This window comes from Solanum stenotomum, chromosome 5 (assembly GCF_019186545.1).
Source record: "Solanum stenotomum isolate F172 chromosome 5, ASM1918654v1, whole genome shotgun sequence".
Taxonomy (NCBI): domain Eukaryota; kingdom Viridiplantae; phylum Streptophyta; class Magnoliopsida; order Solanales; family Solanaceae; genus Solanum; species Solanum stenotomum.
The window spans coordinates 1,034,969-1,047,395 of NC_064286.1; the positions used below are offsets into that span (position 1 = coordinate 1,034,969).

The 12,427-nt window shown below is 32.6% G+C and overlaps 1 protein-coding gene and 1 pseudogene across 1 annotated transcript; both read left to right on the top strand.

Moving 5' to 3' along the window:
- Positions 1–1,992: 1,992 nt before the first annotated feature.
- LOC125865361 (probable disease resistance protein At1g61300) lies at positions 1,993–7,921 on the top strand. Its single transcript, XM_049545553.1, has 2 exons — positions 1,993–4,476; positions 7,382–7,921. The coding sequence occupies exons 1-2, from the start codon at positions 1,993–1,995 to the stop codon at positions 7,919–7,921; spliced, it is 3,024 nt and encodes a 1,007-aa protein (XP_049401510.1).
- A 222-nt stretch (positions 7,922–8,143) lies between these two features.
- The window catches only part of LOC125865362 (disease resistance protein SUMM2-like), a 5,066-nt pseudogene continuing 782 nt past the window's right edge, over positions 8,144–12,427 (top strand).

The window sequence follows — 12,427 nt, forward strand, 5'->3', positions numbered from 1 at the left end:
ATCAACTTTTGTTGAAATGTTATCTAATCAAACACTCCCACTTTAATAATGACGCCACTACTTTTTTAGTTTTCATTGTCATAAAACAAATTCTCCATTATTTCACTTGATCAATTGAATAGAAAATTCCAAAAGCAAATATTACACTTTTCCTTTTATTTCTACTTTTCTGTGTCTGCAATTTTGAAATCTTATCTAATCAACACTCCCACTTTAATTTTGACCCCACTACTACTATTCCTTGCTTGCATTCTCATATACCAAATTCTCTATTATTCCTCTTGTTAAGCTTTTATTGAATATCTTACCTTTACTTTCCAGTAACTATGTGATGTTCAAGGCCTTTTTTTTCTTTTTGGGTTTCGCACCTGATGTCTGGTATTTGAATTCAAACGTTCCACTTTGGGGGTAAAATATTTCCTTCCAAAAGTATATATGTTACTTGAACTCAAACCATCTAGTTATATATCTTGTGATATACGGGGATACTTATCTTGTGATTTCGTCACAGAAAACAATGAGTTCAGCATATTAAGTTCAGTAATTCATTATGTATTAAATAAAAACCATAACACTTACAAGGACAAATTGATTCAATAAGCAACACCAGAGTTGTAAACCAAAGGTGAACTCTTATTATAGATACTACAAGAAGAATACTTATCCTTTTTTGCAACAAAATTTCTTTCATTACATATTCTTTAACGTGCGGAGGGTGTTAAGCATCCCACATTAGTTGAGGAACTTTCAAATTGATTTTGATTCAACGACAATCTTTAAACATGGAATTGGAGCAGAGAAGTCCTAGTTCAAGACTTTATGCCACCTATTATCCAAAAGAACTTTTAATTACTTCTTACTTCTTTAGTTAACAATTTCAGTTTTTTTTTCTTTCTGAAAATCTGGACAAACGAAAGTTAAACTAAGAAAGAAGAACTTGATCATAAATTACTCTCAAATGTAATTAATTAATTAATTTATGCAGTTTTGAAATTAGACAACTTGGACTTAAGAGGAGAATCAAAAGGTAAGCCATCTATCTTGTGATTTTGTCTCACAAAACAATAATTCCAACATAGTTGTTGAACAAAACAAGGACATAAATTTTGTTTAGGTTGTTGAGTGATTTTTGAAGATAAAAACCTTTAAGTTGAGTGATTTTATTGATACAAAACAAAGTTCAATGACTTTACTAGATAAATTCTCATTGTTTAATGATCTTTTAAGATATTAACTCCAATTTGTATCACAATATCTATATCTACCCCTAATATGTATCATCATTGTGAACATAAGTTTTAATATCTTAATAACTGCACACCAAAATTCAAATAATCTAATTTTAGACATTATTAATAGAACATTACCCCAATCTTATTATATAATTTCTTTGTGTTTGGTATATTATACTGACTAATTTCAAAGAAATGATAATCGAATAACTTTGATAATAGAATATTACCCCAACTTTTTCTTTTTTATTTTACTTTTCAAAGACTCGTATACTAATATATGTAATTTCTAAAAATAGTACACTCATCATATATCATGCGCAAGGCGCGTGTCCAGAAACTAGTTAATTTATATAGGCAAAATAGAGGAAATGAAAGAATGAAATGTTTCACCTTCATGTACTTAATTTTTGTTACATGTTAGTTAATTGACTAACTAATATGATGAATAAGAGAAAGGGTAATATATAGGTGGATGAAAGGGTAATTTGTAGCCCAAAGGTGGAAAGAGGGTATTTTTGTTCCATTTCCTATACTTGAAGGGTATTTTAGGCCCTTAACCGTAATGAAAAATAGTAGTACAATTATTAGTCAAAAAGACCAATATGAAGTTGTTTATTCACTTTGAAGATAGTAGAGTTAATAGTGTACCTACCTGAAAGCAGTGCAATTGTCATCAGATTATTTTCTCTCTTGTATTCATTCATTTATTCACTCTCAATTTTTATTTTCATTCTACCTTGTAACTAAAAAATCAGATATGGATTGCTTGATCAACCCAGTTGCAGAAAAGGTAGTAGAATGCTTGATCCAGCCAGTTGGGCGAGGGATTGGGTATTTCTACTACTACAAGAGCAACATCAAATCTATGGAAAGTGAATCTGATAAACTGAAGACTACCAGAATCACGGTGGAGCGAAGAGCCAAAGTTGCCCATAGAAACTCACTAGACATTTCACCCAATGGCAAGGTTTGGTTACACAGTGTTACTACCATTATTGCACAAGTGGACGGTGTAATGGGAGGTACTGCTGAGGTTGAAAAGGGTTGCTTTTATGGTTGGTGTCCAAACTTGAAGTCACGTTACTCCCTCAGCAGGAGAGCTACGAAAATTACAGTTGAGTTAACTAAACTTCAAACTGAAGGCATCAATCCAAATGCTTTCTCCTATGATCATCCAGTCCAAAAAGGGGCTATATCTAGAAACAATGGTGAAGAGTACTTGGACTCCAAAATATTGAAAGATGTCATGGCATCTTTGAAAGATGACGGGTTCACTATTATTGGGATATGTGGTATGGCTGGTGTTGGTAAAACCACACTGGCTAACAAAATCAGACAAAAGGCAAAACAAGAACGGTTGTTCAATGATGTTGTCATGGTAATTGTCAGTCAACAACCAGACCCTAAAAGAATTCAGAGTGAGATTGCAATAGGAGTCGGGCTGACATTAAAAGGGGATGATTTGTCGAGTCGTGGAGATCAGCTGCGTACAAGGTTAATGGATGAGAACAGCCACACCCTTGTAATCTTGGATGATGTTTGGGAAGCTCTTCATGATCTAGACAAGCTTGGAATTCCCAGCGGTAACAACCACATCTACCAGTGCAAAGAGATATTGACGACGCGTCTCCGACCTGTTTGTGATACAATGGGAGCTCAGGAGATCATCGAAGTTGGAATGTTATCAGAAGAGGAAGCATGGTGCCTTTTCAAGCAGAAAGCTGGTGATTCAGTTGATGTTCCTTCTATTCATGACACAGCAAAAGAGGTTGCCAAAGAATGCAAGGGGTTGCCGCTTGCAATTATTATGGTTGCTGGTGCGCTAAAGAATAAAAGCAAGCCTTCATGGGAGGATGCCCTTGTACAATTACAAAGATCAGCACCAATAAATATCCCAGGAGTAATTCAAAATGTGTATCAATCTCTTAAGCTTAGCTATGATTACTTGGGAAGTAATGAACTCAGGTCCCTGTTTTTGCTTTGTTCCTTGTTCGAGAAAGATAGTAATATCTTGACTGAACAATTACTTAGATATGGAATGGGGCTTGACATCTTTTCAGAAATTAAAAACTTGGAAGAAGCGAGGAAGCGGGTGTGTTATCTGTTAGAAACATTGAAAGATTGTTTCTTGTTATCGCAAGGTTCAGACAAAAATCATGTCAAAATGCATGATGTGGTCCGTGACCTGGCTATAAGTATTGCTTCTGTCGGAGAGCACAACTTTATGGTAAGTCACCATGTTAACTCTGAAGAGTTCCCAAGAAAAGACTCTTACGAGCATTTCAGTCACATGTCGATTGTTGCAAATAAATTTGATGAGCTTCCTAGCCCAATAGTTTGCCCAAAACTGAAGCTCCTAATGTTAAAACTCTGTTTTGGAAAGCCATTCAAATTACAGGACCATTTTTTTGATGGAATGAGTAACCTCAATGTCATAAGCCTGAGTGGATATGATGAGGGCTCCATTCTGCCTTTTCCAGCATCCATTAGGAGTTTGTCAAATCTGAGGACACTGTGTCTTAGTAATTTAAGGTTGGATGACATATCCATCATTGGGCTTGTCACTTTGAAAATTCTCAGCATAAGAGATTGTCGGTCAGATGAGCTGCCAGCGGAGATAGGAAAATTGACCAAGCTGATTATGTTAGAGTTTTGGAATGAGAAAACAGCACTTAAAAGGATTTCAGCAGGGATCTTATCGAACTTGACTGCACTGACATTAAATAAATGTTCTGGAGATGTGATGTACAGTAACTTGGGCCTTCCCTCCAAGTTGACACAGTACGCTCTTACAGTGGGTGGAGCAACTTCAAGGATGGATGATTACGATTACGACAAGAATATTGCTTTAGAGGTCACGGAGACCAGCCCATTGGGTGATTGGATCTGCCACCTGTTGAAGAAGAGCGAAGTTGTACAATCAAGTGGAAAGGGCTCTAATAATGTGTTGACTGAGTTGCAGCAGAATAAATTTCAGAATATTAAAGTTCTCGGCCTTTATGAATGTGATTCAGTGACACATTTATTGAAGAGGACACATGAAGTAATCAAGATCCCCAATTTACATGAGTTGCACCTTCGAACTCTGCATTGCCTCACTCACTTTTGTAGTGGAAATGTTGAGGGGATTGAGTTCCCTCTGTTACGGAGATTGCGCTTTGATGACTTACCTGCGTTCCAAAATTTGCAGCCTACAGCCAACAACTCCATCACGGACTCAAATCCTCTTTTTGATAAAAAGGTTTGCTTCTTATCATGAAAAATAAAGATTTTTTTTATACGAGACAGTTTTTATTTTGAGGGTTTTTATGAATTAAAAATATTTACTTTTACATGAAAATAAATAGCTATGAAAAAAGAAGAAAAAAGTACAAATAAATTTAAGATTATTTTTTTTTTAGGTATATTGTAATTTATTTTCTGAAATAAGGTAAAAAAAAATGTCATTAAATCAAGTGAAAATAAACAAAAATACCTTCGTTTATAGTTTAGTCCAAAATGCACATGCCCTCAATACTTTGATCCAAAAATATTTCTATTGATACTAAATAGGTAAAAATATCTTTTTTCAAATAAACATATTATTTATTTTCCTTTTAAACAAATCTTATTCTTGATAAAAAAAAAAAAGTATTACTTTTAAATACTCTATTCTTGTTTTCTTTATTTTAAAATTACTTTAACTAATAAAATTGCTGAAAATAATTTTTTTCTTTTTAATCTCATATTATCAATTAAAATAGAATAGTATCATGTACTCTTTTAACGAAATAAATAAATATATATATATATATATATATATATATATATATATATATNGACTCAAATCCTCTTTTTGATAGAAAGGTTTGCTTCTTATCATGAAAAATAAAGATTTTTTTTATATGAGACAGTTTTTATTTTGAGGGTTCTTATGAATTAAAAATATTTACTTTTACATGAAAATAAATAGATATGAAAAAAGAAGAAAAAAGTACAAATAAATTTAAGACTATTTTTTTTGTAGCTATATTGTAATTTATTTTCTGAAATAAGGTAAAAAAAATGTTATTAAATCAAGTGAAATAAACAAAAGTACATTCGTTTATAGTTTAGTCCAAAATGTGTGTGCGCACACACACACACACACATATATATATTACTAAAAGTGGGAAAAAAAAAAGTTGAAAGTTGAATTACGATTTTACCTTTGCTATAAATTGAAATGTTATGAAATATTTAACTATTTAAATATTAAATATTATCATTTCAGCTAAAATGTTAATGACTTTTGAACTTACTTAGATTAATTTCTAATTAAATAACTTATTTAATAATATTTATCATCTTTAATAATAATAATAATAAGATTAAATTAATAAATCCAAAAATCTCTACATAAATTACTCAACTTTTTCCTCTCATAAATAATATAATTTATGTGGATAAAGTATTATCTTTTATGATAAATAAAGAAATTTAATGATTTAAAAGGGTGCAAATATACGTGGTTTGTTAGCTTTAATATTTTTTATTCTTCATTTATTATTATTATTATTTTATTTATTTGCTTTAAATATTCACATTCATAACTCATAGTATCTAATTACCTATTCAATTTTTGTATTCTTAATATCCATAACTCTCATCTTTTCATATTCATAACCTCCGTATATTTAATTCAAAAATTTAAGATATCTTTTGGTATTCCTTGATTTCTATCTATATAAATTCAACATTTTTATTTCATGAAACCCCTATCATTTTTATTCTATAGCTAAAGTAGATGAAGAAGACTCTTGAATTTTCATAGGGTATCAGAGAAGGAGTCAATAAGAACTCAGAAAATTATGTACTTTACTTTTTATTTATGTTTCCATCTATATTATTATTGAATACGCCCTTCATTTGGTGTTTTTTGGACATAATATTGAAGACTTATTTGTAATTGTTGCATTTTGTTACTCATTACATACATGTTTTCATAGGTCATTTTAACATATCTATAAAAATTCACATGGAACACATGTGCGAAGCACGTGTCCAGAGACTAGATTACGATTATATCCCTACATTAAATTTAACTGTTATAAATTATTTAATAAATTAAATATTGAATAGTAAATCATCACATTAGTACATGGATCAACCACCATAAAGTTTCTTGAATATGTATTCTTTTTATTAATTTCATGTTGGAGTTAAATTCATGAATTTTTATTTTGTTCATCTTCCATTTGGAAATATGAATGGTTATGTTTGCCCTTAACAAAAAGAAGAAAAATCATAGAGATCTATATTATATTCTTTTTCGTAAATAAATATTTGTATTAATGTGAAGTACATTACATAGATTTTATTACCACTAACTCTTCATTATGTAAATATATGCAACTCCCACTAATTATATTCATTATGGTTTTTACTCCCATCTTTCATCCATGATCAAAATGGATTAATGTCATATTCATGACAACTCCTTATGTTCCTCAATCCTATCCTATAAATAGTGACATTTGACACAATATTGTACACACTTAAAATAGTTGGAAAAAAAGAAGAGAAAATCTCTATGCTCTCTTCTCATGTCTCTTTTTATTTGTTTTTTAAAAATGTTTATGTTTCTTTTTTGTTGTTATTGTATAACTTTATATTGTTTTGTTGTCATTATTATTGAGAATTTACCATGGTTTGTTGCTTTGTATACATTAACTAACATGTGGTATTTTAATATCCTTATTTAAATATTGTATTTGTACAATAGTTAGTTATTTTTCATTTATGCTCTTTTAGTCAATTTTATAATTAAAGATGTATTTTTTTTATTAGGAAGATATATGTACTTTCTATTGGAAAAAGCAGTGGATTTTTATAAGTAAATACCAATAGAATTGAAGGGGATAAAATATGTCATTTGCAATACAAAATTTATATGAAATATTTTGGAATAAACGTGGAAAGCAGGTTCCTAGAACTAGTATATATATACAAGAAAAAAAATTGTATTTCTCTTGTTTAAAATATATAAATAGAACTAGTATATATATATATATATATATATATATATATACAAAAAAGTTTTTATATTTCGCTTGTTTAAAATATATAAATGTGTCTAAGCTCCAAGTGTATAAATACAATAAAGTTGGATACTTCAATGTTTGCAGGTTTCTTGTCCCAACCTGGAATATATACATATTAATGGGGCTAACAGCATGAGTGCCCTATGCTCTCACCAACTTCCAACTGACTACTTCAACAAACTTCAAACATTGTTTGTATCAGATTGTGGAAAATTGAAAAACTTGATGTCTCCATTAGTGGCCCGAGGTGCACCGAATCTCCAAATACTAAGGATTAGAAACTGTCAATCAATGAAAGCAGTGATCACAAGAGAGGAACAACAAAGAGAAGCAATCATGACCAATGTGCCCTTATTTCCACTGTTGGAAAGGCTGGAGCTTTATAGTCTGCCTAAGCTGGGGCATTTCTTTCTGACAGAGCATGCTCTTAAATTTTCATCGCTCAGGGAAGTGTTGATTGATGAGTGCCCTGAAATGAAGACGTTTGTCCAACAGGGAATATCTGTGAGTACACCGAGTCTTAACAGGGTGAATTATGATGATAAGGTGAAAGTAGATGATCTGAATAAATGGACACAAGAGAGGTTCAATTACAAGGTTTGTCTTGCGTCACTAATTGTATAACTAATTAACTCTACTACTCTCTTTCCATCTTAACTTAATAGTAATAGTAATAGGGATATTCAGACACTTATTTATGTTTATAAATTGAAGCAACTTCCTTGTACAATATTTTCATTTAGAAATCTGAAGCATCCCTATCCTCTGTAGCAGGAACAAAAAGCTAGTCAAGGAACTACCGATGGTGAGGAGTTGGACTCCATACAATTGATAGAGGAAAAGGTCATGGAAGCTTGCTTGATTCAGCCAGTTGAGCGAGGGATTGGGAGTTTATTTGACTACAACAGGAACATCACATCAATGGAAAAAGAATTTGTGAAGCTGAATAATACCAGAATTGAGGTGCAGCAAAGAGCGGAATTTGCCCAGAGAAACTTACAAGCCATGTCACATAATATCCTTTATTGGTTAACTAGTGTTGATACCACTATTGCAGAAGTGGAAGATGTAAGGCGAGGTAGAGCTGAGGTTGAAAGGGGCTGCTTGTATGGTTGGTGTCCAAACTTGAAGTCACGTTACTCCCTCAGCAGGAGAGCTATGAAAATTACACTGGAGTTGATTAAACTTCAATGTGAAAGCACCAATCTAAATGTAATTTCCTTTGATCATCCAGTTCCAAGTGAGGCTGTATCTAGTATCAGTGCTGAGGAGTTTGACTCCACAAAATTGCAAGAGGATGAGGTCATTGCAGCTTTGAAAGATGACGCGGTCACTATGATTGGGATATATGGTATGGGTGGTGTTGGTAAAACAACACTCGCTGAGAAAATCAGACTAAAGGGGAAACAAGAAAGGTTCTTCAAAGATGTCATCATGGTAACTGTCACTCAACAATCAGACTTTATAAAACTTCAGGGTGAGATTGCTAGAGGAGTCGGACTGACATTAAAAGGGGATGATATATGGAGTCGTGGAGATGAGCTGCGTACAAGGTTAATGCATCAGAACAGCCGCAATCTTATAATCTTGGATGACGTTTGGGAGGCTCTTCCTGATCTAGACAAACTTGGAATTCCAAGTGGAAGCAACCACAAACATCAGTGCAAAGTGGCATTCACAACGCGTTTCCGATCTGTTTGTGAAGCAATGGGAGCTCAGAAGATCATGGAAGTTGGAATCTTATCTGAAGAGGAAGCATGGTGCCTTTTCAAGCAGAAAGTCGGTGATTTTGTCGACCCTTCTTTTCATGACATAGCAAAAGAGGTTGCCAAAGAATGCAAGGGGCTGCCGCTTGCAATTGTTACCGTTGCAGGAGCATTAAAAATGCATAAAGCCAAGCTTGGCCTTCATGGGACTGTGCCCTTGAAGAATTACGCAGTTCAGTACCAATAAGTATCCCTGCAGTGGCCACAGATTTGTATAAACCTCTGAGGCTAAGCTATGATTACTTGCAAAGTAATGAAGCCAAGTACCTCTTTTTGTTTTGTTCCTTGTTTGAGGAAGATAGTGATATCTGTCCTGAAGAACTACTTAGATATGGAATGGGGCTTGGCATCTTTTCAGAAATTAATAATATAGAAGGAGCAAGAAATAGGATGTCCCATCTGTTAGAAATATTGAAAGACCGTTTCTTGTTATCCCAAGGTTCAGACAAAAATTTTGTCAAAATGCATGATGTGGTCCGTGACGTGGCTATATATATTGTGTCTGAGGGAAAGCATATATTTATGGTAAGTCACGATGTAAACTCAGAAGAGTTCCCAAGAAAAGACTCTTACGAGCAATACAGTCACATGTCAATCGTTGCAAATAAATTTGCTGAGCATCTTAGACCAGTATTTTGCCCAAAACTGAAGCTTTTAATGTTGAAACTCTGTTCTGAAGATCCATTCAAATTACAGGATAATTTTTTTGATGGCATGGGTAAACTCAATGTCTTGAGCCTGAGTGGATACAAATTCCAGGACTCCATTCTGCCTTTTCCACTATCCATTCGGAGGTTGTCAAGTCTAAGGACGCTGCATCTGAGTGATTTAAGGTTGGATGACATATCCATTATTGGGGACCTTGTCACTTTAGAAATTCTCAGCATAAGAGATTGTCGGTTAGAGGAGGTGCCAGTGGAGATAGCAAAATTGGCCAATCTAATTATGTTAGAGTTTTGGAATGAGAAACCAGCACTGAAAAGGATTTCAGCAGGGGTCTTATCAAGACTAATTCGATTGGAGGAACTACATATGGTGGGAGTAGAACATTGTCATTGCTCCACCTTAAGGGAAGTGGAATTCTTATCGAGATTGACTGCACTAACATTAAGTAAATGTTCTGGAGATGTGATGTACAGTAACTTGCGACTTCCCTCCAGGTTGACACGGTACACTCTTAAAGTGGGTGATGCTTACGCAGTGACCGAGGGTGATTACGGAAAGAATATTGAGTTAAAGGTCACTAAGACCTCCCCATTGGGTGATTGGATCTGCCGACTGTTGAAGGAATGTGAAGTTGTACATTCAATGGGAAAAGGCTCTAATAACGTGTTGGCCGAGTTGCAGCTGAATGAGCTTCAGAACGTGAAAGTTCTCGGCCTCTATGATTGTGATTTAGTGACACATTTATTGAAGATCTGTGGGAGGACACATGAAGTAATCAAGTTCCCCAATTTAAATGAGTTAGAGCTTGAATCTCTGGAATGCCTGACTCACTTTTGCAGTGACAATGTTAAGGGCATTGAGTTCCCTCTGTTATGGAGAATGAGCTTCAGATGGTTACCTGAGTTCCAAAATTTCTGGCCTACCACCAACAACTCCATCACCGACTCAAATCCTCTTTTCGATGAAAAGGTTTGCTTTTTATCCAGACAAATAAGGACTTTTTTTAAATATGAAACAAACCTACTTTTTTATTTTTTTGGTTATTTTTTTTAACGAACTTACTTTTTCACTTTTTATTTTGAGGGTTTTTATGAATTAAAATTTTACCTTTAACTTGAGCACTAAAGATATTTACTTACACAAAGTATATTCTTTTATCGTTATATAAATGACTTAGATATACCTTTTTGGTCTAACCAAGTGAAAAAATAATTTTAAATTAATTTGCTATATGAAAATTCCATATAAGGATATATTTGATTCTTTTTACATGGGAATATTTTTTATCGACTTTTTTTATTCCATGGCTAATTTAAGTTTTTAATATCTCCCTTATAAATATATTTGTTTATCATTATTTGAGTTTCTTATTCTTATTCATTTTTGTGTGCGCGCGCGCGCATGTATAAATAAATAGATATGAAAAAAGAAAAAAAAGTAAGAACAAAATAAGTTGTATTCAGTTTTTTGAGTGTTTCATAATGTATAGCTCGCGTATAAGTAAATTATATTGTATACTATTTGTGACTTTTATCGAACTATATTGCATAGTCAATATTGTATATTTTATATGAATTTTGGTTGATAAAACATCGCAATATTTGTTGTAAACTTAATTACTTTATTGTATATATTTGAAACTACCAAACAAAAGAATATAATGTGTTTGAGATACTAAAAAACTTTTTAAAATATTAAATGAGATTATATGATTTTTTTAAGGAAAAAAATACTAGGATGGGTATCTTTTTAATAAATAATTAGTGATTTTAGCGATATTTTTTATTTATTACCATTTATAGCAATACTATGATAAATCTGTAAAATGTATTAAAAGTGAACTATGTGCGCAATATATATGTTTTATAACTATTTTCTTAAATATGTTATACTTGTTTGGTAAGAAATTGACACATTGTATTATAAGTGTATTAAAATGTGTGATAAATGTATTATTCATCAATAAAACTTATATTATATGTGGTCTATAAATTGTTCTCTGTGATATGTATTAAAATTGTATTATAAATATATTAAAAGTGATCAAGTAAAAAAAATGTTATTGCTATAAATGATAAATATTTTTTTAATATAGTATATTTATGTAAGTTTTTTTTTTTTTTATGTATATATTTGGCTCTTTTAAAATATATAAATGTGTCTAAGCACTTTTGGCTTCTCCACGTATGACCTAGTGTTTTCTTCCTGCAACAAAATACAATAAAGTTTGATACTTCAACTTTTGCAGGTTTCTTGTCCCAATCTGACAGAGCTATATATATATCAAGCTAACAGCATAAGTGCTCTATGCTCTCACCAACTTCCAACTAACTACTTCACCAAACTTCAAACATTGGTAGTATCTGAGTGTGGAAAATTGAGAAACTTGATGTCTCCATCAGTGGCTACAGGTCTTCTGAATCTCCAACGGCTACATATAGAACAGTGTGAATCAATGGAAGAAGTGATCGTAACAGAGGAACAACAAGGAGAAAGAATCATGACCTTATTTCCTCGACTGGAAGAGTTGGAGCTTTGCAAGCTGCCTAAGTTGGGGAATTTCTTTCTGACAGAGCATGCTCTTGAATTTTCATTACTCAGAGAAGTGAGGATTGATGATTGTCCTGAAATGAATACGTTTGTCCAACATGGAATATTTATGAGTATTCCGAGTCTCGAAAGTGTGAACAATGATGAT

Bases quoted from the DNA above. Each gene is read 5' to 3' on its own strand.
- LOC125865361 (XM_049545553.1), top strand. From the start codon at position 1,993: ATGGATTGCTTGATCAACCCAGTTGCAGAAAAGGTAGTAGAATGCTTG. The intron at 4,477-7,381 runs GTTTGCTTCTTA...CAATGTTTGCAG, and splicing joins ATCCTCTTTTTGATAAAAAG to GTTTCTTGTCCCAACCTGGA.